We start from the raw sequence: 26,304 nt of genomic DNA on the forward strand, positions 1-26,304 counted from the left end.
TTCCGCCTATGAGAACACTCATTTTAGGGCAGAGTTCCACCAGGGGGACAGAGCAATAGGCCTGGTCGCCCTGCAGCGAGGCTGCCTGGGACGCTCAGCAGAGGGGGTTTCTCCTTGAGTTAACGGGGCTGGAGGATGCCCCTCCCCAAGTTTAAAGACTTCCCATCTAAATCAAACTTGTATCCCTCCCTGCCCCTGGGGCAGGGTGTAGGGGGCGGTTTGCCCCCAGGTCAGTTGGCTGGGGATTGCTGTAAACAGTCCCCCTTAAAGTGCTCCTCCTGCCTGCATTTAAAACAAGTCCCTCTCCCCGATGGTCTTGGGGTTCCTTGGCCCTGGACTGCCAGCACCTGAGTAATAGCCTCAGTAATTGTAGACATCTGAGACTGTAAAGTTAAGCTAGTGATTGGGACTGGTGCTGTTGAGTTCCCACATCCTGCCAGGCCACCACCCATCTGCCCAGGGAACTCTCTCCAATCCTGAGCAGGCCATGTGGGTGGTCTGTATTCATCCCTTCCCAGACCAGCAGCTTTACAAACTGATCTTGGAGGTTCCATGCCGGCAGCTTGTGGTGAACACTCAGGTGGACTCAGTCTATGAAATCAGGTAGAGGCTCACCAGGCTTTTGTCTCGCCCCCCTGCTTTGGGGGACTCAGTAGGCCCATCATCCAGTTTGTACCACGAGGCAAGTCCTGCCTGCCACACCTGGTCACAGTACAGGCCAGGTATTGTGGCCTGTTGGATGCCAGTGGAGCACCCTTCCCCGTCCCTGCTAACATGGCATAAGTAATAGGAATCGCGGGTTGAGCCTGCCAGTTATTCTCTGCTCGCACTCTGCATTCCTCCTTAAAGAAAGCACACCATTTAATAAACTGAGAACTCATGAGGTTGGCTTTGGCCACATCCAGCCAGTCCTTAGGGACACATGGGTGATAAGCAATGTCCTGTAATAGGGTCTGGGCCCAAGGAGAGTTTGGGCCATCCTCTGCCACTGCCTTGAGGCGCTCTTTAAGATCTTTAGCTTCCCATGGATACCATTCCAAGTGCCTGTTAGCCTCTGGTGCCAGATTGACCAGATGCGCTTGGGCAAGCGAATCCTTTACCCTAGAGTCTGGGCTCTCGGGTGGCCCTTCCTTTCCAGGGTAGGTAAAATTACATTCATGAAATTTAGAATGGCAAATTTTTAGCCTCTTCAGAAAGTGTAAGGACTAGATTTTAACTGAATGGTAATTTTGTAGATACAACATATGAACTTCTATAAAAACGGGTCCTAGAGCTTAGGGTATGCATTCTTTGTTTTTGTAGCCTTTTGGTAACCCTAATTATCCATTTTCTGTGTGATGTCTTCTGCCTGAAGCTCCTGTGTGCTTCCTGGGAGGCCTTGTGGCTCTGCCCTTGAGATATAGCTGTTCCACTCCATTGCTACTGCTAAGAGGTTATACTCAGTTAAAGCTGAGTCCTGCCCCTTCCTCTCATACCTACACCCGCCCCGCCCCCCTGCCTAGAAGAGAAGGATTTCCAATTTCATCACTTGTTTAAATAAAATTAAAGTTGTTTCCTTGAAGATCTGTCTCACCCCTGTCACTATCACTTGCATGTTGTGTTTCCTATCAACTCATTGTGACCAAAGACCAGCAGCTAGAAGTCTGAAGGTTGAGATTGGAAGACTATAATACTGATAGCTTGTTTTGTTTCAGACTAAGTAATGAAATATAGCCCTTTGGCCTTGAGCATGTGATCTCCTTGCCTCAACCATCTGAGTGCCAGGATTATAGGCATGCATCATTACACTTGGCTATTAATGGCCACACTGTGGACATTAGGGAGGTGAGGATGGTCTTGTTCTCAGGTTTCAGGAAAATAATGGTTAGCAGGAAATTAACAGCCAATGTTCCTCCAGTGCATGACATTAAGTTGAAGGTTCTTAGTGTTGAAGGAGAGTTACAGTGCAAGGATGATCACTGGTCTCAGGGCAGCTCCATATCGAAGCACCTAGAAACTGGAGAGTGAAGTATTCCTGTGGAGGTTTGAACTCTGGTGAAGTGGGTGAGTCATTAGCAGTGATCAAGAACAGGATTGAGATGAGATGCTAGGTCATCAGGAAGGAGTTGAACACATCCCTCCTTGGGAAAGCTACTACACCAAATGGTTTCTACATCATTCCATCCTGAAGACAGTAGAGAGCTTTTCACATTTTTCATCGAATATAGGCTGAGCTGAATGCTGGTGGCTCACACTTATAATCCTATCAACTCAAGAGCTTGAGATCTGAGAATCAAGATTTGAAACCAGTACTGGAGACTCTCATGTCTAATTAACCAGCAAAAAGCTGGAAGTGGAGACATGGACCAAGATATAAACCATCTGCTCTGAGCAAAAGAAAATCAAGTGAGTATAGGAGGTCATGAATTAAAGCCCTAGTGCTAGCATAAACATGCGCATGTGTATACACACACACACACACACACACACACACACACACACACAGAGGAGATTAGAAGTCATGGGTAGCTCTAATTGTAAGAAAAAAAATTAGACTTTGCCTTGCTTTGGAGTGGTTCGAAGGATTTATGACAATTAGGATGTACTTACAAAATGGAGGCTACTGAACTGCATGACCTTAGCATGTTAGTTGGAGATGATATCAACAAAATGTTGGAAGGAGAAGGTCTAAGCTCTCCCAAAGAAACATCAAAAACCTACTGTCACTGACTAGTTAACAGTAATACAGTTACTGGTAAACAAAAAATTATGTGTAGAAACAGCACAAATATCCAGTGGAAAAGAGTAAGACTCAACATGTTAGGGAATTTCACTGTTTTTATCCACCATTGCCCAAAGCTACTACCACAGTGTGGTACTGTTCTGTAGCTGGCAGCAGCAACCAGTTCCTTTTTTCTTTTTTTTTTTGTTGGTTGTGGGGCTTGAACTCTGGGCATGGGTGCTGTCCCTCAGCTCTTCAGCTCAAGGCCAGTGCTCTACTGTGGCTTGAGCCACAGTACCACCTCTGGTTTTCTGAGTGGTTTATTGGAGGTAAGAGTCTCAGGAACTTTCCTGCCCAGGCTGGCTTTGAACTGGGATCCTCAGATCTCAGCCTCCTGAGTAGCTAGGATTACAGGCATGAGCCACCGGCACCTAGCCAATTCATTTTTTCAATGTAGAATAGTTGTACTCAGGTACTCTGGTCTCACATTTGTTGTACCACTTGAACCATATCTCTCTCTGGGTTTTTTCTTCGTTATATGTAGAAAGAATCTCCTGGACTGTTATGCCCTGGCTTGTTTTGAACCTTGTTCCTCTGATATCAGTCTCCTGAGTAGCTAAGTTTATAGGACTGAACAATAATACTCAGGTATGACTAAAATGAATTCTAGTATTGTGTAGAGTTCATGGGGTAAGTAATTCACTCCAATGCTTAGCTTTGCAAACAAGGTTGGTTACTGACTCAAGCTCACTTCCTATAAATGTATTGACATAAATAGCAATATTGAACCAACTTGTGAAAGGTGATAAATGAATAAACAGGATTGTCCTAAATCTTCAGTGCAGTTGATCAGCTGTCTTTGTCTGGCTTATTCTTTGTATCCTCTCAGTGAGATACTGGCTGAATGAAATTTGAACATATAAAACCTCTTTAGAATTCATCACTATAGGCCATGAGGAACTTTTGATGATAACCTGCTTGTGTCATAAAGATGCTTATTTACTGCTGAAATGTTATATCTACTGTTATCTGATGCTGTCACTTACTTGGTGATTTTAATTCAGTTTCAAGCTTTTCTTAAACACCAAGACTCTGCAGAGGCAAAAGAGATTATTACTGAAGACTGCTTGGATAATGTATTGCATTTGAGTTGTCATGTGAGTGGAGCAAAGGCTCCTTAACCATGGCTAAGTGGTCAAATGAAGTCTTGGGTACATTGTATCCAAGACGAAAGTTCTACATTGTAGAACACTAGAGGTAAAATTTAATGATGGGACTAAATCCTAATACAGAAAACAGTAAGTTCTCTGCTGAAAATAGACAGTGTCAATGATCAGAATCATAACCCAGGTATAGTTAGAAATGTCAAAGTCCAAATTCAGGTTTCACAGGATGGAAGAAGCCAAGTTAATTAATGAGTGAGAATAACAAGACAGATTGGTATCAAATGAGGTTTGTGGTACTGAAGAAACACAGTTCAAGACTGAAGGTTTTTTTTTTTTTTTAATTTATCTTATATTTTATTTTGTAATAAATTTCCAACTTAAACCTTGAATCCCCACATCTTACCCTGTGATAAAAATCAGCTACTTCCAGGCACCTTTTCTGAGATCTGAGGATTGCAGTTTGAAGCCAGATAGGGCAGAAAAGTCCCCATGAGACTCTTATCTCCAATTAACCACTGAAAAACCAGAAGTGGTAAAATTGCTCAAGTGGTAGAGAGCTAGCCTTGAACACAAAGAGGCTCAGGGACAGTGACCAGGTCCCGAGTACAAGCCCCACAACCTACAAAATAAAATCAGATATCTATATACTCATTTCTGCCTTGTTTCATTTTTTTAAAATTGTACTGCACTCAAACAAAACTGTGGTCAGATTCAGGCGCTTCCATTTAATAGGGAGATTAAGAGTCCCAAACTATTAGCATTCATTTGAACAACAGAAGGTCATTGTTGAGAATTTACCCTTAGTGTTAATTAATATTTGGTAAATATGGTAAGTATCCTGTACTGTCTTGACATTAAGAAATTCTTATTAATTGCTACTTAGTGATCAAGACAAGTTTTGAATGTTTGGACTCTACCAGAAATTCCCATTCTGTTCCAATGGTCAAGGGCAGAGATTTGTCCTTTTCCAAATGAATAGTTTCCAGATTATAAAACCTAAAACTTTTAATAGCATTTATTTATGGATGTCTAAAAGCAGATAGACAACTTTGTAATCAAGCATCCAAAATCTAAATTTAGGAAAATGTCTACTTACCATTGCAATCTTGCCCTTTTTGTCACACATTTAGTATAACATTATGTCAACATATATGTCAGTATTTTGACTCTTTTTACTGCATAAACAGCCCTTAGTTGTATTTTAAATTATTTATTAATATAAAAACCACATCGTTCTTTTCTGGAATTGTTTACTTAGCACTTTTAGTTGGTTCTCTTCATAACTGATGTGGACAATTCTAATCAGTTTTAAACATACATTTGCTGTTATCCAAACGAGGTGCCAGTGCATTATATCTATGAGTTCTTCACACATAGAGTCAGCCACCTAGGGATTCAAAATATTTTAAAGTAATTAGCACTATGGGTCAAAGTAGTAGAACACTAGCTTTGAGCTGAAGAGCTGAGGGACAGCTCCCAGGCCCAGAGTTCAAGCCTCATGACCAACAAAGACAAAAAGAGGTACAAAAATATTTTAAAGCCAGGTGCTGGTGGCTCCCTGAAATCCTACCTACCCAGGAGGCTGAGATCTGAGGATCATGGTTCAAAGCCAGTCTGGGCAGGAAAGTTCATGAAAGTCTTATCTCCATTAAACCACTCAGAAAACCAGAAGTGGTACTGTGGCTCAAGTGGTAGAGCACTTGCCTTGAGCTGAAGAGCTGAAGGACAGCGCCCAGGCTGAGTTCAAGCCCATGACTGATATATATATATACATATATATATATATTATATATATATATGTATATAGGTGTGTATGTATATGTATGTGTGTGTATGTATATAAGCATGTAGTAGCAATCACCCATATGTTCAATTTTGTACGTGGATGTTTAACCTTTCTTGGATGGTGGGTAGAAATTCCCATGTCAATCCTGGTTTGCCCCCAAACAACTGAAGACTTTAGATAATTCCACGCTAGAGGCTGAAACTATGGGAGTGAACACAAATTTTGCAGGTTAACGCATAAAGTAAATTGGTATTCCTAAAGCCATCTAGTGCCTTCATGTGTCCACAGTTTGCTTTTCTGACTGTGCCTCATGACCAACTCTGGTGCATCCCTGTGTGGCTGTACATGGTGGTGTGTCTTCTTCAAAGGGGAGAGGGGTGGACACCTGGAGAGAGGAGGGGTGGGAGAATACAATCATAATATTCCGTGTGTGCATGTGAAATGGGACCAGGTGACGGGTGTGGCTGGGTGAGGTGGGGAGAGATGGGGAGGATGCCAGGAGATGTGACTTTGATCCTAAAGTGGCAGAGTACAATTACTTAAAGATAAGAAAAACAAGTTTTGCAAACCTTTTCTTCATTCTCACTGGAGTCCTTCCCAGGACTGTGGGGAGTCAGATGTGGTTTGTCTTGGCTGCTCATGAACATGGTAATCTCGGGTTGTGATTTAGGAATTTGGGTTCAGAGATGGTCAGGGTTCTGGCTCCAGCTTGGCCCCCAGGCAGCTGGCTGTGAGCTGCCACCTGGGTCCCCAAGCCAGCAAACCCCTTGTGTGCATGCTAGGCCCCCTGGGGCCAGTGGGAGGGAGCAGGGTCAGGTCTGCAGGAGGGACTGGGAGGTTAGATTCTGGTCTTAGAGATGGACATGCAGGGGGCTGCTCCTGCTGCCTGGCAGCTCCCTGTGCTAGGCCACTCCCCCCACTGGACCTCCAGGCTGCAGGCTAGTAGCTAGGCAGCTGCCACTCTCTAGGGCTGCTCCAGCCACCAAGCAGCTCCTAGAGCTGGGCCGCTCCCCCAGCTCAACTCCCAGGTTGCACAGATGCTAGGCCGCTGTGGCTGCGGGGCTGCCACTACTGTCTCCCTCTCTCCGTGCTGTCTCCTCGGGGGTTGCCAGGATTTTCCAAAGCAGCGCCCTGCCAGTGAGTCTCAGAGCTGCTGGGCAGCTGCAGGCAAAGGACAAGGCAGGGGCAGGGGAGGTGTGGGCTGGGGTAGTAGGAGGAAGGGAGAACACGGGGGGGGGGGGGGGGGGGGGGAGGAAGTGGGCGGGAGAAGGGGGGGAGGAAGTGGGCGGGAGAAGGGGGGGAGGAAGTGGGCGGGAGAAGGGGGGAGGAGGAGCTTCTTGCCATTCTCCTTCTCAGAAGGAAGTTGTGATCCCTGTGCAGTTCCTGTGACTCTTACCTATGTGCTGTGGTCAGTCTTTGGGGGAGGAGTGTGCCTTAGGACCCAGATTTCGGGCTGGGTTACAGCTGGAGAGGCTGCTGCCCTTGATTGGCCTCCATCTCACCTTCTCCCGGTGAAGGGTCTCAGTTACCTAAGTGAGGTAAGGAGTCCAGTTCTTGCTTGGCTGTGGCTCCCCCATTTCCTCCCCCTCCCCTCCCTCCAAGTTGTGAAGTTCCTTTCCAAATTGGTGACCCCTGAGCACTACTGCTGCATGGGCTCACCCTTGGTGCCCCCATTTCTATGATGCCCCTTCCCCAAGGGAGATAAACACACACACACATACGAAAATGGAGGTGGGGGGGAGCAGAAGGAAGGGAAAGAATTGGTGTTCCATGAATTGCTTTCTTCCTTTTTTACCCTCCCCAATATGAGTAGCTTTAACTGCTTCCTGATGATATGAATACAACTTGATCATGATTGAAAACTCAGTATGAGAAAAGAATAGTGAAGAATGTTATAATTCCCACCCCCCCATAAAGAAACCTGTAACTTCTCTGGATTTACTTCTGCTTTTGCCATCAGACCCAGGGCAATGTGATGACAGCACTGGCAACAACAACAGAAGATTCCTTTGAGGGAGAATAAAGGAGGAGGAAAGGGGAAAGGCTGACTAGCAGAGAGCAGAGACCAAAAAGTCCCTGGTTCTTCAGTGAGCTGTGAGGACATGAGATGAGAAAGCTCTGTAGCTGTCAACAGTGTACACTCAGGACATGTGCAAGTGTGAGCGTTCCACACAGGGTGTACTCTTCAGCCTCACATTGCAGGCCACCCTTCTGGGTTTAGGCCAGGCCTCTCTGCACAGGACATGTTTACCATGAGCAGATGATATATTGACATTTCCAACAATGCTTTCCAGTTTAGGGGACAAGATAGGCCTTAGGTAGAATATGAGGACACATAAATATTTACTGTGTTTCAATCTTATCAGTAAAACCCAAACAAACCCAGGAGAGTGTCATTTTCATGTACAGAAGTGCTGTTGAGAAAAGCCTTGGGACTATTGCTCCATCCACTTAACTCTTTGCAGAAGTAATATAATATAGTTCAGTCTTGCATTTGTTTTCTCTGTCTTACTTCCCTGAGGAATCCAGCAATGCTCCATCCCAACATATTACAACCCATTGCCATAGTTATGTGAAATTACACTTCTAGAAGTTAAGGGTGAAAATTCACCAACAAAAATTGCCTCACCATTTTTTTGTGTGTACTCATTTATTGGGAGATGTCTATATCTTAGTTCTAAAAAATGACTGCTGGAAGTGGCGCTGTGGCTCAAGTGGTAGAGTGCTAGCCTTGAGCTGAAGAGATGAGGGACAGTGCCCAGGCCCAGAGTTCAAGCCCCATGACCAACAAAATAAAAGTAAAAAATGACTTCTTTCTTGCATCTATAATAGGATTGTCCATGATATCTTGAAGATTCATTTTCTAGGTAAATCCTGAATTTCCATATCAGATTTAGGCCAGTTCCTGAAAGAATATGATATGCCCAGGTTTTCAAATTTTAGGAAGTATTGTGCTTTAGCATTGAAGTCCTCAGAGATGTGTACTTTTCTCTACTATTTACAACTATGCTTACTTCAGTTTTGTTCAATTTATATGGAGTGATTTCTATAATCTTATGTTGTTGTCTTGATACCTATTTAGGTACACATTTTCCTTCCTAATACCAGAAGCAGGACTCAGCCATCTAGAAACCAATGCCAGATCAATAGCCCTTCCCAGTTGCTTGTGGTGATCAGCCAAATATTTGTCATAAGTAACTGATGATCCCTGGGGACTGCATCTTTATAGGACAGCTGGAGGCAGCTTGCCCAGGCCCACATATTCCCACACAGGGAAGACCCACTGTGAAGGGATTGTAGTAATTCCTTCAACTCTTGCTTACTGCGTCATCTCTTGGAACTTTGCTTTATTGATTTCAACCCAATTAAAACCTGTTTGGATAACATCCTGAACTGCAGTAAATATGCTGGGTTTGAACCTCCCTCTGCCCTCTCCTCTCTAACATGCTGGGCTTGAGCGCCCCCCACCCCCATTTTTCTCTCTCTCATATCTGATGCCTGATTTATTGGCATACCCTGCACCTCCCAGGAGCTTTCCCTGGACTGTTAGTCAACCTAGTCAGCCTTTACCATACTTGTGGTCATTCAGCTCTGAAAGACTGTTCTGCATCTTAGAAAATATTTAATTGAAAATTTGTTATTTACAGATAAATATTTAATATCTGTTTTAGAATATAAACATTAAGCTCCCTCATCTGGTTCATAAAGGCTTTCCAAATCTACTGTTTTGGTTTTTAATTATGTTAATAGTAAATTTTGCCAAATCATAGTTTTACTTTTTGTGCATTCAAATATTTCTAGCTCTTCTTACATAGAAATTAATATTTTGGTCAGTTGACAAGGCTGTTTCATACCCAAGGCTGGACTTTAGGATGTATTCAGATTGTTTCAATGCCTTTATTTCTTCTCTATTATATTTTATATCATTTATACACTGGACTTCCTTTTATATACAGTATACAAGGGGATTTTCAATCTTGTTTTCCTTGAGGTGAATAGCCATTATTTGTTCTGATTGTGTTTCATTAATAGTCTAAGTTGTGCCACCTCTTAAATTCTCTATAAATAAAAGGTAATTCTGAAGTCTGTATTCTATGCCACTGATAATTTTGTTTAATATTTTGCAAATACTAACTTTAAAAAAATAAACTGTTTATTTCTTTTTAAGTTCAGAGATCCTATAAAACATATTACCCTCATGTTTTCCTTTTACATAAACTTTTGTCATACATGTTTTTATGCACTTGAATAAACTTGTATCAAGTTTAAAACTGTTGTAGAGTAAGTTGCGTGGATATATACAAATATTGTGACAATTTTCATTTTAACAAATTAGCTTGATCTTCAAAAATTTTGCATGTATTTCTGTGGATCTTGATGCTAGATGATTATGAGTTTGAGGCCAGCCTGGGTAACTAACTAACCAAGAATAAAGAACAACTAGAGGAAGTGGCGCTGTAGCTCAAGTGGTAGAGCGCTCACCTTGAGTTGAAGAGCTGAGGGACAACGCCCAGGCCCAGAGTTCAAGCCCCACGACCGACAAAAAAAAAAAATAAAACTATATAGAGCACTCAGAAGAACAACTAGAAACATATAAGCACATAATAGCAGAACTCTTAAGTATATGAACCTGAGACTGACAGTATTAATGAGAGAAATAAACAATTCAATAATAAAATATGGAAAATTTAATACCCAGAATTAAACAATGGATTCAACAGCTCATTGGAGTATAAGAAGATTATAAAAGCCTTGAGCAACAGTATCAAATAATTTCTCTCAACAGACAGTTATGGAATATTACTCATCTGAAGTTTGAACCCAGGACCTGGGCAGTCTCTCTGAGCATTTTCATTCAAGGCTTAGTGCTCTGCCACTTTGATCCACAGCTCTACTTCTGGTATCGTGTTAATGTAGATGCTGTTGTGTCTTTTTCTTCGAAAAATTGTCATTACAAAGATTTTTATGTTTGTCAAGAACATTGCTGTGTTTTCTGATCATTAAAGTGGGTTTCCAATGACTTAGTAACCACATCAGCCTTCATTTGAATAGCTATTTAATGGCAAAGTATTTTAAGTGACTACTCCTTTATGCCCATGGTTAAATCACAAGTATTATTTTAGGTGATTTAGAAGGAAAATTTAATACCCCCTATGCCATTGAATTGAAAGATGTAGAACTACATGTTCAAGTATACTCAAAAAAGCATAAATATGGTTAACATTCAAAAAAGCCATCAAAATTTAGAATTATCGTGGCAAAAAGTTCATCAAGATTAATTTTAATTATATAACACCATAACGGAATTGATTCCAGTTCCATTTCACATGTGCTTGTTCTTTGTCTATTGATTATTTTTTAATAGGATTCCCTAAGTAGAGCAGGTTGGTTTTAAATACACAATGTATCTGCCTCAACTTTCCAAATATTGGGATTACAAGCATGAACTACCATATCTGAATATCGAGAATATTACTTTAACCTCACTGCCTCTTCCAACAATGGATCACTTTTGATTATTTATTTGACAAGCAGGAGTTATGCATTACTGACTGCCCTGCAAGAGAAGAAACAGATTGTGCCTAGCCAGAAGACAGACCAACAATGAACTCCAAACACTCTTATGTGACACTAAATGATGGTCACTTGATCCCTGCTCTGGGCTTTGGCACCTACACACCTGAAGAGGTAAGTCATCATTTGGTGAATGGTTCAAAGGAAAATAACCTAGGATGAGAGGAAGTTGATCTGTGCTGTCAACACATCCATTTCTTGTCTGAGTATTTGGACTTACTTGGTTCTCAGGTTGTCTTTTAATTTCCAGAATAGAGCTAAGCCATGTAAACTCTATCAGAGTTGGACTAGTTAATCACAGACCAATTACATTGCATGTCATATTTTCCTGTATTTTTGATCTGGTTTCCAGAAGGTTACTGTTTCTCAAATACAAGAATACTGCCTGCCAAGTCACTTGCTTGGATGTTGATTGCATTTGGAGTCTTTTCTCAGTTTATTTCTATACTTCATGAAGAGTTCTAGAAGGCAAAATACAGAGAAATCAGAAAAGTTGATGGGGGTAGGAAACAGAATAAAAGATGGAAAGGAACTTTTCTTTGGGTTTGGGGTAGCCTTTAACATCTGATAGTAAATATTGGATCTGGGATGAATAGAATTTCAATGTCCTATTTTCACACAGGGTGTGAGAGCACTAGCATTTAATTATCTTGTCAATAAAAGAAAGGGGAGAGGTAGGTAGAGCCCAATTGTTTACGGGGAAGAATTACATATACTAGAGTTTTTTAAGAAAAAGAAAGCATATACTCTTACAGGAATCAGGAAGTGGGCATCCTGACTCAAAGATCAAGTGTGCAGAATTTGTCAGAGCATTAAGAAGTCACAATCATCAATTAATTAGAATGCAAAGGGCAGGATGGAAGGCGTTCACACTGCAATATCCCTTTAAAAAGGAGATTGGCAAGGCTTTAAGCACTGAAGCCTCTGGCTGCCCTTTTTGAGAACATTTGGTGGGAGTGGTAATGGCAGGAATGGTAAAGGATGGATTTACTTCTGCACTAAACATGATAAAAAGCGGCTTCCATCCTTTTTGAGACTTGAAGTGGAAAGGACTACTATTCCTTTCTTTGCTTTGGAAGATTGAAACAACAAAGAAAAAGAATATGTATCAAAGTTGGTAGGCTCTGCATTGTATTATATTCTTCCCGAGCAAGAGAGAGTAACAGGAAAAATTTAGTCCTTATACTGTAGAAGCATGCTCTATAAAGTCCTGTTCATAAAAGTTAAAACAGCAAATTCTTTCCCTGATCGGGACATGTAATGACTCTCAATGTAATAATAGTCACGTAGATACAATTTCTTCTCTAAATATGGATCCTAGAGCATATGGTATGCATTCTTTCTCTATTTACCCTTCTTGATCACTCTAATTATCCATTTTCTGATGAATGCTGAAATGGAGGCCTGTGTGATGTCTTCTGCCTGAAGCTCCTGTGTGTAGAGAGGCCTGGGAAGCCTTGTGACTCTGCCCTTTGGAAATATCTTTGGATAGATCTGTTCCACTCTATTGGTGCTGCTCAGTGGTTTCGCTAAAGCTGAGCCCCCTGGTCTGGAAAAGAAGGCTGTACACTGTCATCACTTTCTGAAATAAACACAAGGTTGTTTCCTTAAAGATTCTTCCTAACCCTGTCTTTGTCACTTGCATGTTTTTGTTCTCTCTCGCTTTTTTTTCTTTTGTCAGTCATGGGGCTTGAACTTGGGCACTGTCCCTCAGCTCTTCAGCTCAAGGCCAGTGCTCTACCACTTGCATCACAGCACCACTTCCAGTTTCCTGGAGGTTTATTGGAGATAAAAGTCTCATGGACTTTCTTGCCTGGGCTGGCTTTGAACTGTGATCTTCAGATCTCAGCCTCCTGAGTAGCTAGAATTACAGACATGAGCCACCGGTTCCCAGCTTTCTCTCTCACTTTTTATAAATAACCCAAATTGATTTGGCCATAATTGCATAGACAGGGATCAAGAGACCATGGTAGTTATTTTCTCTCAGATTCCAAGCTGATCACCATAGTTTTGAGAAGATTGAAAATCATATAGAAAATTTAATAATCATGCATTTTTATCTTTCAAAAAGAATAAATTTTAAGCTTTCATACATGTGTATTTATAATACATATTGTGTGATGACATTACATCATTGACTAATATAGTCATTATTTTTAACTATTATGTTAAATCACTTGGTTTTTATAATAATCCATTAATAATTTACCAGTTCCAATCTGAATCCCAATAATTATTCTATTACATCAAATTTTAGTCACCTATTCCAAAATTTAATAAATTTAAGATATTTTCATTTCTGTTCACTTATGCATAATGTTCAGTAAGGCTGTGGACTGCAGAAATCAGTTCATAGGCATAGTGCATCTTGGTCAGTGTTTCTCCACCCACTGCATCTTGCATAGGATGTGGCCACCTTTGTATTTGGACATGTGACCCTGGGCAATCAGGTTTCCCCTCAGCCATCTCTTCTAAGGTGATAAGGTAGAAATTAAAGGAATGTATGGAAAAACATACATTTTAGTTCTACCTCGATTGAGCAAAAATTAGAAGAAATCCAAAAGTTCCTTCTAGCAATGCAAAGGATGCAATCCATGTATGTGAGAAATGGTGGCTGTCCAGTAGTCAACTTGGAGGTAAAGGAAGGGAAGTGTCCTGATAGAGCTGCATAAGCCCAAGGGCTCATTAAGAGTGGCCCACGTGACTGAAGAAGGGAAAAATACATCCATTATAAGTAGGTCTAGATGGAGGTAGTAATATATGTAATTAATTTTATTGAAGTTTATGTATGAATGGAAATGACATGATGAAATCCTTTACTGTGTACAATTCAATATATGCCAATAAAATAACAAAAATTAACTTGCATAAAAATATAGTGATTCCAACTCTCTTCTTATATGTGAAACATTTCTCCCTTTATATTAGTTAATTTCTAGACCAGTAGTACCTATGGTTAATCATTACACAGGAAGTGACACAAACTAATCAAGAGGCAGGAGCTAGGATGTAAGTTATTCAGTGTCCTGTGCAGGAAGCAGAAGGAACAACATGAGCTTAGTCAGACAACTGACCAGCCATGAGTTGTAAAGAGCACTGTGTGAAACTAAATGATGGTCATTCATCCCCACATTGGGCCTTGGAACCTACAGGCCTGAAGAAGTAAGTTATCCTATGGGGAAATGTTGGAAAGAATTCTAGAATGATTGGGAGTTGAACTGGACTATCAAGACTTAGCTACTTCTTATGTATGTGTTGGGGATTCACTTGGTTCTCAGATCTTCCAGCTATACTCACACCTACTTGTATATCTAGATTATTTGAGAATACATTTTTCCATCAGCATTTCATCTGTAAAAAAAAAGGAAGCATGGATGCATAAAAATGTGTTTGATCACACATTGCTCTCTAGCCAAGTTTGAATGACAGTCTCGCTCTGGTTGGCATGTAGGGACTTTGTTGTCTTAGCAGCTATTTAAAGATAAAATGATGAGTGTTCCTAAATGGCTTATATACAAAAGAGGAGTACAGTTTTGCACTGTCTTCTTTTGAGAGATGGATTTGGCAGGTCCTATCAGAGGACACCATATAATATGAAAATCTTGGAAAGTTCTCTAACAGATTTCATTACAGACAGAGTTCCCATTTTTGTGAAGGGAGAATTATAGGGAATTCAGCCTGTTTCACTGAAGAAGAATCACAGACGCTTGTACCAGATTTCTTCTATAATTTTCCTTACATTCTTACCCTTTGACCTTTACTTAGTGACCTCTTTATATTAATTGGATTATTGAAATAATAAGATTATTTCAATATGCTGAATTGTGCATCAGGTTCCAGATAATATATGAACAGGAGCTGTTTCTGGGGTCTACTATATAATATATAATATATATTATATATAATTAATGAAGTTTTCATGGGTTCATAAGAGACTTAGAATGTAAAATTCTTGTTTAGCACAAAGACCCAGAAAATGTGAGTTTGATTTTGTGGTCCATGTTCAAAAGTAAATGAAGATGTAAATAGGGGCTGGGAAGATGGTTCAGTGGTACAGTGTTTGCCTTGCATGCATGAGGCTCTGGGTTCCATTCCTCAGCATCACATAAGCAGAAAAAAGCCAGAAGTGGTGCTGTGGCTCAAGTGGTAGAGCACTTGCATTGAACTGAAGAGGTGAGGGACAGGACCCAAGCTCAGAATTCAGGCCCCGTGACTGGCAAAAATAAAAAAAAGATGTAAATAAGTGTCAGTTCTTTTGAATGTAAGTAATTGGATCTGTGGCCTCCAAAACAATATTTGGAGTGTCATTTAGTATCACAGAAAATGGGAATTCAACGATCAGGGAATGAGGCTTTTGTCAAATATGCCATCTGACAATGATTTGTAGTACAAATCTCTTTGGTCTTGTCAACTATCCTTTTGGCTTATTCTGACATCTAGTGACAACTTCTTTCTCCAAATACTACTTCTGGTTGCTTCCCTAGGTTCCCAAGAGTAAGGCCTTGGAGGCTACCAAGTTAGCTATAGATGCCGGCTTCCGCCATATTGACACTGCTTAGGCATACCAAGTGGAAGAGGAGGTAGGGCAGGCCATTCGAAACAAGATTGAAGAGGGCACTGTGAAGAGAGAAGATATATTCCTCACCTCAAAGGTATTGTGTCTACAGTGTATAAGTGTGCAAACGAATGATGTGATGTAAAGAAGAGAAAATTATGTATGAAATTGAAATATCAGTTGGCAAAATGTGCTTATTGGTGCGCCTTTTATTCTCACTTATTTCCCATAGAGGATATATTCTGTAAGTCACCTGTAATCCTAGCCCCTCAGGAGGCTGAGATCTGAGGATCATGGTTCAAAGCCAGCTTGGGCAGGAAAGACGGGGAGACTCTTGTCTCAATTAACCACCAAAGAACCAGAAGTGGAGCTGTGCAAAGAAGCTTGAGCAAAGGAGCTCAGAGACAGTGCTCAGGTCCTACATTCAAACCCAAGACTGATACACTCACACATACACACACATACGCACACACACACACACAAAGCAGTTTACAAAGATAATGACTATTTAGTGACTGTATACAAATTTATAACATTAAAATGCCTTTATGTCTATGTCCTTAACTCAAAGCACCATTATTTAGAATGGGCTCAGAGGTGATATAGACGATGCCAAAATTATGACTTCCCTTCTCCCCTTGCTTATTTTCTACATTTTCTTCACATTTAGAAGATCAGTTTTTAACACTCATAAATATCAGAGAATTGATATTATCTGGATAGTAAATGATTTTTCAGTTAAAATGTACTGATTTGTGTAACATGTTGAAATATTCAAAATATGTCCCTCCAGCCATGTAAATATAAAGATGTTAGTTGTTCATGTATTAATGAATGAGAGACGTAGAGCAATAATAAATTTATAATGTGCATGAAAAGTAATTCAGAGATTTGAAGTCATTATTTCTTGATTAAAAATTATTCTTTTTAAAATGTGTTTCCAATTTCTCTAACTTGATGAACAATAACCCAATATGATGGGACTCACTTTGACAGGGCAAATAGAAGGAAATCGAAGTATGAAGGGTGTGTTTTCCAACATCTGTTTCTTTCCAGTACAGACATGCCAATTTTATAAGATATAAATGTCCTCCTTGGATCATTTATTAATCAAACACAATTTCTATTCTTCAATTTCTGTAGCTTTGGTGTACTTTCTTTCGTCCAGAACTGGTCCAGCCTAGCTTGGAAAGATCACTGGCAAACTTCAAACTGGACTATGTTGACCTCTATCTCATGCATTATCCAGTGCCTATGAAGGTAGGCAATGTATGATAAACTTGGTGGGTATGAGCATAATTTCCACAAATGGTTGAGTTAAGCTTCTGTCAGGAACTGAAATAAAGTTTATTTGTATGTTTTTCCAACTATGCAAATAAATTAGACAAACATTAATGGATTAAGAGATAGAAACTTCAAGTGTGGCCTATATTTAGAGATTACAGATAACAGCTAGAAATGTCTGGGCTTATACAACATTTTCCCCTATTGTTACTAGAGGTTTCTTTATTGTTTCTCAGCTTTGTCTATTGGTGGTAAATGTGGCTTTGAAACAGTTTAAGTTTCATGGTCATTAGGGAACTGTAGTTTCTCCACAACTCCCATGATCAAGGGCCGACTTGCATGCAGCCTACTTTAGCCATCTTTGGTTCAGGTAGGTAAAGAATCTTCATAGTTAAGGCAGGTTCAAGATGGATATCCATTGTTGTTGATGGTCCTTTCCAGAGAATCTTGCACATTTTACTTTAGAAGAAACTGTAGTAATAAGCAGAGTTACCTATGTGAACTAGGAGATTTCAGAAGGTCGGGTGGAAGGATTATTTAATAATACTGTATACAGGGGCTGTGAATGTGGCTCAGTGGTGGAGCACCTGCCTTGCATGCCTGAAGCCCTGGGTTCAATTCCTCAGCACCACAGAAGCAAAAAGAAAAAAAGCCGGCAGTGGCGCTGTGGCTTGAGTGCTAGAGCACTAGCCTTGAGCTGAAGAGCTGAGGGACAGGGCCCAGGCCCAGAATTCAGGCCCCACGACTGGACCCCCCCTCCCGAAAAAATAATAATACTCAATATATAATCAGCATTAGAGAATAGAGTAACCATTCACCCAAAAATATTTCTAAGAACTTATTACACCTGCCACTTGGTAGAGCTCAGTATGGGAAGTGAGTAAGGTTCTACTCGCTTTCTTGTTTGTTCAATGACTCATTCCCTCTCATACATGGAGAAGTATTGCATGGGTAACAATTATGTGATTAATGAGGCTGATGTAACGACTTCTTTTTTAAAAATAAGTTTTTTATTGTGAAATTACTGTATAGAGGGGTTACAGTTACATGATCAAGGTAATGAGAAACTTTCTTATCCAACATTGTTGCCTGCTTCTTTTCTAGCAAGGGGATGACCTTTTTCCAACTGATGAATATGGGAAGTCAATATTGGACACAGTGGATTTCTGTGCCACGTGGGAGGTGAGTGAGTATTTGAAAGAAAGGCAACAGAGGAAGCTAGAAGAGGAGAGCTGGGTGGTATGTCTAGGTCAGAGAATGGGGTACATTACGTTGGCTGTGGACATTCATTAGGTTTATGAGGATGTTAGGCTGGAGCAGTGGATGAATGCATTGATGGAAAACTATAGAGAAAAATGGAGAGAAGCAGAATCGAAGGCAATAGGAGTAGACATCTTTGTCTTCTTATGTAGTAATGTCTTCAATTCTACAATAAGGATCCAGAAATTCCTTTTCTGGCTGCCATTACATCTTTTGTTATTATCTTTATCAGTTTCTCCTCTGCAAATCAATTCTAATGAGTTTAATTGTCATTTCTAGCCAGTGAAGGGAGTGGAGTTCTGGTTTTGTTTTGTTTTGTTTTTATTTTGAATATTTTGGCAACACTGGGAAATCAAACACAGAGCCAAAGTAACCTCAGTTTCTCTACCACTGAGCACCACGTCTGGCTTTTTCTGTTTATGTGGTGCTGAGAATCAAACCCAGGGCCCCCTGCATGCAAGGCAAGCACTCTACCTCTGATCCACCTTCCCAGTCCTGACTGTATTCTTTTGAACAATTCCATCTCGCATTTCTGTTGATGAATGTCTTCATTTCCACTTGCTCTGCAGGCCATGGAAAAGTGTAAGGATGCAGGGTTGGCCAAATCCATCGGAGTGTCCAACTTCAATCACAGGCAGCTGGAGCGGATCCTGAGCATGCCAGGACTCAAGCACAAACCTGTCTGCAATCAGGTGAGCTGTCTTAGCCTCTTCTTCTCCTTTTATTTCATTTTCATGTTTCTTTCTTAGTATAAGTTTTTTTTTAAATTTTTGACTTTTCAATTGATCTCATTTGATTGGAAGGAAAGATTCTAACACCAATGTCTTTGTCTCGGAGAATATAGAAGTCTCTCAATGGTGTCTCTGACTATTAAGTCTTTGTTTAAATGAGAGAACACATTAGTGTCTAGTGGATGCAGAATCTGGGCATATATCTAGAATGCAGCATTTGTTAAGTACAATTGAGTTTGGAAGAATGGTAAAATATTGGACTACAATATTAGATTACAATTAATGGGATAAGTCTAAGATTGTCTGAGAAGATTGGGCTGTTAGTAAAGATACAGTGAACTATTGATAGACATTGGTAAGGGCTTGCGTGGACTTTCAATGCTTCTGTCTTCATCTTGGCTTACATGGCTATTGGTACACCTCCATTGAAAAGAAAGTGAAACCTGTGAAGGCTGTCCATGTTAGACTGCACAAGCCATCTGTTTAATGTGACACTAAAGTTAGAAGAAATGCACTCTGAGGAACTTACAGCAGAACACAGAGCTGACTCAATGTCTGAAAAGCATTTAGCATCTGTTTGCTTTCTGACCTCAGATTTTTCAATAGGTCTTCTTTGTCTGGTTCCATAGGTAATTTTCTTTTTGAATCTTTCTACTCATAAGTGAGCATCTTTGATTTAAAAATAAAAATATCCCTTAAGTCTTTATATACTTATCAACTCACTATAGATTTCCAAAAATATTAGAATGTTAGCGTAGGTATAATATTAGACTTCCCTAATATTTGCCACTAAATATGTCTAACATTTAGAATAACTGATAGCTTGATACAAAATATTCATGTTCTCAATCCTGTATCAAAATTAATATGCTGGTGAGTTTACAACCAAATCAGTAATATTTTCCTGAATCTCTTTGGAGCAAAGAGTAGATATAATTCTTCCATATGGGTGGTCTTCTTGTATATATGTACTAGAAATAAAGAGTTCCCTCACGTAAACTTCCATTATTCTACCCCAAGATATTAATGGGAATTTCATCTCAACATCTAAATCCAGTATGTATTCAAATTTCCCACAGTGCTACTGAGAATTCTACTGAGCTCTTGTTTTGGTCCTCAGACTTGTTATTGTGAATCACTCACCAAATTCAAATTTCTTGCAAGTGTTTTTGAGGCATTTCCTTTTGGTTTGTTTCCTGACTAGAATACATCTTTGAAATGATAAGAAATTACCTGATTACAAAGAGGTAACTGTGTTTAGTATTGATAATGTGGTCCACAATACTGGGTTACTCAAGAAAATTACTTTAAAAAGCATACTCTGGTAATAGAGATAAAAAATTGATTCTTATAACAAGAAATTCACTTTATCTTGGTCATTTTAACTCAGATTTAATGTTCTATGTGTTCTCATTGTTCAGCTTTGTTTAATTTTTTAACATTTCTCCTTTTTATCAACACTGGGTTCAGACGTAATGTAATAGCATTGTGTCTTATTCACGTGTAGGTAGAGTGCCATCCATATCTCAACCAGGGCAAGCTGCTGGATTTCTGCAAGTCAAAGGATATTGTTCTGGTGGCCTATGGTGCTCTGGGAACTCAAAGATACAAACGATGGTAATAAGTCCAACAGGGAGTTTGCTTACAATGTTACTGTTGAAGAGGTATCTTCAGTCCCATAGGCTCTGCTTTCCTGTTATATGGGTTGTGGGGCTTGAACTCAGGGTCTGGGTGCTGTCATAGCTTCACTTCTGGTTTTCTGGTGCTTAATTGGAAATAACAGTCTCATGGGAGCTGGGGCTGGGAAGGTGGCTCAAATGGTAGAGCACTAGCCTTGAGCTGAAGAGCTGAGGGACAGTTCCCAGGTCCAGAGTTCAGGCCCCATGACAGGATCCCCTCCCCAGCCTCTGAAAAAAAAAAAAGAGTCTCATGGGCTTTCCTGCCTGGATTGGCTTCCATCCAAGACCTTCAGATCTTAGCCTCCTGAGTAGCTAGGATTACAGGCCTGAGCCACCAGACCCCAGCTTAGTCTCAGCTCTTTAAAGTACATTCTGAACTGGCTCAGGGGGGAAAATTTGTATTTAAATGTACTCCTTTTGCTGAGCTAGTACTTCTGGTCTAAAATGGGCACTCAAATGCATTCTGGAAATCTCCTAACAAAACTGAGTACTCAGCCTCTGGAGTTCAGCACTTCTGTCTCTCCTTTCAGGGTGGACCAGAGCTCCCCAGTACTCTTGAATGATCCAGTTCTTGGTGCTTTGGCAAAAAAGTACAATAGAAGTGCAGCTCTGATTGCTCTTCGCTACCAGGTGCAACGAGGGGTTGTGACCCTGGCTCAGAGTTTCAAAGAACAGGAGATGAAAGAGAATTTGCAGGTAATTAGGGTATTGTTGCCATCAGGGCTCCTGTTTACTGTTTATTCCTCTTCACGTGAATCCTCTGAACACATTTCTGGATCAAATGGTTGTTTGTGGTATTTCTTAGGCCATTGAGATTCCCAGTGCTCTTGAAAATTTTTTTTTCTAATTTACAATAGAAAAGAGAATAGCCATAATAAATTAGGATTGGGAAGAGCAATGAGAATTTTGTTTTAGAATTAATTCATCCATGCACAGCATGTTCCTGTGCCATTGACATCATCGTTTCTTCATTGAGGGCAGTGAAGTTTTTTAATTTAAGTTTTATTATAAAGGTGATGTCCAAAGGGGTTACAGTTACATGTCAGGTAATGAGTACATTTCTTTTTGAACAGTGTTACTTCCTCCCTCATTTTCTCCCACTTTTCCCACTCCTGAACCCTCTGCCCCCAAATTGTATACTTCATTTCCAATATCGTGTCAAGAAATATAACTACTGAATTGGTTCACACTTTATCCCACATTTTTGTGATTCCTCTTTCCCTCCCCAAGTAAGATAAACTTATATACAAGACAAAGGATACAGAAATGAAAAACAGTGACAACTGGGAAAAAACCAAAGGAAAAGGGGAAAGAAAAACATAACTGCACATAATGCTGTAAAAATCTCTTGTTTCCACTTCTTAGAGCCCATTAGGATATGCATTATTTTACATGGGCATATGCACATAACTGTTGAGCCATCATGATCTTCTCATAAGAATATCCTCCTCTGTTTTCACTGTGCAAATGTTTGGAGTGCTATTTAATTCATCATGCCCAAGTGTAATTATTTGTCTTCTACTATCCTTTGGATTTACTTGTAGATTTATATACATATTCTAGTTATTCTCAATAGGAGCCATTTTTTCAAGTCTTGATATATCAGAATATCTCCTCCTGTCTGTATGCTTGCTTTGGTGTGTTCTCTTGTACAAAAGTTTCTTCTGGAATTGTAGCATTCATCCCTTTTCTCTGTCTCTGGTTAGTGTCAGGTCTTTTGTACTTTGGAAACATACTAATATCCTACTTCATTGTTTTACTTTCATTTCTCTAATTCAATTGTAGCATTTTTAAACAACGTGAAATAAAGATCTACGTATATATACATAACTTTAAAATGGTAATCAAATGTTCTCAGTGAGAGCAATGACATTTATGGCTTCTTTCCTACCTTTGAATGTTTCATTTTCTCTCCCTTATTGGCTTATCAGTGCTAGAACCTCAGTCCTGCTGCTCCATATGGAAAAATATTTCCTTTGTATTATTGAAGAGTGTCTTAGGTATCTTTGACAGATTATTCTGCCATACTTAGAATAACTTTGCTAAAGTCTTCCTAGAATAAGTCCATTTTGCTCTAATATCTAAGTTTTAGAAAAAATTCTGAAATATTAATCTAATTTCATTTCAGACATTATTTTTCTGGTCTCTGCTTCTGTCCATGTCCTCTTTCTTTCACTCAATCTCTCTCTCACACACATACATACATACATTCATAATACATTCCTATGTATACACACATACACCGCATTATGTAGCAACTCCTAAAATTTGTTTTGTTCTTTAAGTGTTCCAAATTTATTCAGCTCCTTTATCCTTTTAAAATGATATAATTAGCAATTGGACAATGCCTGATTTCAATTATGTTGAAAAGATTCTTCATTTAAATGTTCATTGATTAATATGGAAATCTAACTATCCATTAAAATATTTTAATTGTGTTGTTTCAAAACTTGCTGTTGATTCTTCGGTAACTTCTATATCTGTGAAACTAAAATCTTTTTATAACATCAGTAGTGTTTCTGGGTCAGCTACTTTTCAGGCCTTCATTTGTATATGGTATCTTGTTTTTCAATATAATTATGCTTTCAAGAAATTTGTCCAATGTTTTAAATGCTGGCTATTAAATCTGATTTACTTGGATAGTCAATGTACCATATAAATATTTAAATTTTTTCTGCTTGTGTGATAGGTTTTTGGATTCCAGTTATCTTTAGAAGACATGAAAATGATAGATGGCCTGAATAGAAATTTCAGATATCTTCCCGCTGAGTTGTAAGTAACTTTATTATTTTATATTAAGCTTCAACTTATTTTAGTATCAAATCTCATGCTTCCTTATTAGAAGTCAAATGTTGCAATTGCTTCACCAGTGGTTCCAGTGTGGGAGTTAATGGAACATTTGTTTTTGATTTTCGGAACTAGGAATATCTCAGTGCAGAAGATAATGAAATTCATGAGAAAACTGAAATGAAAGCAAGTGGATGCTGTTTATGTCGTTGGAGGAAACTTATAGTCATCAAAAATGTTTTCAAGCTGGGCGCCAGTGGCTCACACCTGTAATTCTAGCTTCTCAGGAGACTGAGATCTGAGGATCATGGTTCAAAGCCAGCCCGGGGATGAAAAGTCCATGAGACTCTTATCTCCAATAAACCACTAGAAAACTGGAGTGGCACTGTGGATCAAATGGTAGAGTATTGCCTTGAGCTGAAGAGCTGAGGGACAGGGCCCAGGTCCAGAGTTCAAGCCCCACAACTGACCAAAAAAATAAAAAGAAAAAAGAAAAGTCTTCCAAACTAGGCTCTCCTGGCTCAGGCTTGTAATCCTAGCTACTCAGGAGGCTGAGATCTGAGGATAATAGTTCAAAGCTAACCCAGGCAGAAAAGTCCCCAAGAGACTCTTATCCCAAATTAACCATTCAAAAACTGAAAGTGACCCTGTGGCTCACAGTGGTTAAGTGCTAACCTTGAGAAAAAGAGCTCAGGAAAATTGTCTAATCCCTGAGTTCAAACCACATGACCAACAAAAAAAATGTGTTCCTTCATGGTCTATGTGAAGACTGTGAAAATGGGCATATATTATAAATGAATTCTAACTTGGGGTATATATCTCTTTGGTTGTGAATAATCTTAATTCATAATATGGGTAAATGTAATCCTATTTGACAGGGAAATAGCAAATCTACAATAGCATTACTCACTATCACTGTTAATATTTTTATTAATATAGAGAAAGATGAAGACTAGGTAGGGATATAATACCATGAGATAAAAAATTTCATACTCTCTGTTAAATACAATAAAAAAATTCATACTGTCTGTTAAATACATCAATAGCTAAAGTTTCTTTATCACTTTGTATTTTGTATTGGTAAATATAGAGCGCTACCCATTCTATATTACCATGGACTCCTTTCCATGTCTGAATCTAATACAATATGTTATACATGGGTAATGGGAAGTAAATAATATAATAAAATAGTACATTTATTTACTGATATTCATAAGTTAATTAGTAAAATTAAAATTGCATTTATAGCCCTAAACAATAAGGCTTAAATTATTTTTGTGTTGGTTAGTATGTGAAGTTGTCTCTGTACTGATCTTGACATAAGTGATTTCTTTTCCCTTTGAGAAACTGAAATAAAAAGGGCCATTTTCCTTTGGTCAATGGACACATAGAACAAAGGGAAAAGTATGTATCCATGCTCCTTCTCATGCTTCCCGTGTGCTCTGTTCTGGTCAAGGAAATATAGTTGGGAAATAGTTCTTATATTTAAAAACTGCTTGCTGTAAAATTACATTCATGAAAATTAGAATGGCAAATTTTTAGCCTCTTCAGAAAATGTAAGGACTAGATTTTAACTGAATGGTAATTTTGTAGATACAACATATGAACTTCTATAAAAACGGGTCCTAGAGCTTATGGTATGCATTCTTTGTCTTTGTAGCCTTCTTGTTCACCCTAATTATCCGTTTTCTGATGAATACTGAAATGGAGGTCTGTGTGATGTCTTCTGCCTGAAGCTCCTGTGTGCTTCCTAGGAGGCCTTGTGGCTCTGCCCTTTGGAAATATTTTTGGATATATCTGTTCCACTCCATTGCTGCTGCTTAGCGGTTACACTCAGCTAAAGCTGAGTCCTGTCCCCTCCTGCCATCCCTCCGCCCTACCCACCTGCCTAGAAGAGAAGGATTTCCAATTTAATCACTTGTTTAAATAAAATTAAAGTTGTTTCCTTGAAGATCTGTCTCACCCCTGTCACTATCACTTGCATGTTGTGTTTCCTATCACCTCATTGTGACTCAAGACTGGCTAGAAGTCTGAAGGTTGAGATTAGAAGACTATAATACTGATAGCTTGTTTTGTTTCAGACTAAGTAATGAGATATAGCCCCTTTGGCCTTGAGCATGTGATCTCCTTGCCTCAACCATCTGAGTGCCAGGATTATAGGCATGCATCATTACACTTGGCTATTAATGGCCAAACTGTGGACATTAGAGAGGTGAGGATGGTCTTGTTCTCAGGTTTCAGGAAAATAATGGTTAGCAGGAAATTAACAGTCAATGTTCCTCCAGTGCATGACATTGAGTTGAAGGTTCTTAGTGTTGAAGGAGAGTTACAGTGCAAGGATGATCACTGGTCTCAGGGCAGCTCCATATCGAAGCACCTAGAAACTGGAGAGTGAAGTATTCCTGTGGAGGTTTGAACTCTGGTGAAGTGGGTGAGTCATTAGCAGTGATCAAGAGCAGGATTGAGATGAGATGCTAGGTCATCAGGAAGGAGTTGAACACATCCCTCCTTGGGAAAGCTACTATACCAAATAGTTTCTACATCATTCCATCCTGAAGAGAGTAGAGAGCTTTTCACATTTTTCATCAAATATAGGCTGAGCTGAATGCTGGTGGCTCACACTTACAATCCTAACAACTCAAGAGCTTGAGATCTGGGAATGAAGATTTGAAACCAGTCTTGGAGACTCATTCTCTAACCAGCAAAAAGCTAGAAGTGGAGACAGGGACCAAGACATAAGCCATCTGCTTTGAGCAAAAGAAAACGAAGTGAGTATAGGAG

The 26,304-nt window shown here is 39.6% G+C and overlaps 1 protein-coding gene across 1 annotated transcript; it reads left to right on the forward strand.

Moving 5' to 3' along the window:
- The first annotated feature begins 7,045 nt into the window (after positions 1–7,045).
- On the forward strand, positions 7,046–25,474 carry LOC122113029 (aldo-keto reductase family 1 member C13-like). Its single transcript, XM_042685917.1, is given in 10 exon segments — positions 7,046–7,191; positions 11,189–11,341; positions 15,712–15,879; positions 16,926–17,042; positions 18,171–18,248; positions 18,896–19,018; positions 20,565–20,674; positions 21,267–21,432; positions 23,426–23,508; positions 25,184–25,474. Coding segments are annotated over 9 exon segments (972 nt in total). The 5' UTR covers positions 7,046–7,191; positions 11,189–11,257; the 3' UTR covers positions 25,227–25,474.
- The last annotated feature ends 830 nt before the right edge of the window (positions 25,475–26,304 follow it).

Source organism: Dipodomys spectabilis, unplaced genomic scaffold (genome assembly GCF_019054845.1).
Source record: "Dipodomys spectabilis isolate Male_0828 unplaced genomic scaffold, ASM1905484v1 ptg000096l, whole genome shotgun sequence".
Taxonomy (NCBI): Eukaryota; Metazoa; Chordata; class Mammalia; order Rodentia; family Heteromyidae; genus Dipodomys; species Dipodomys spectabilis.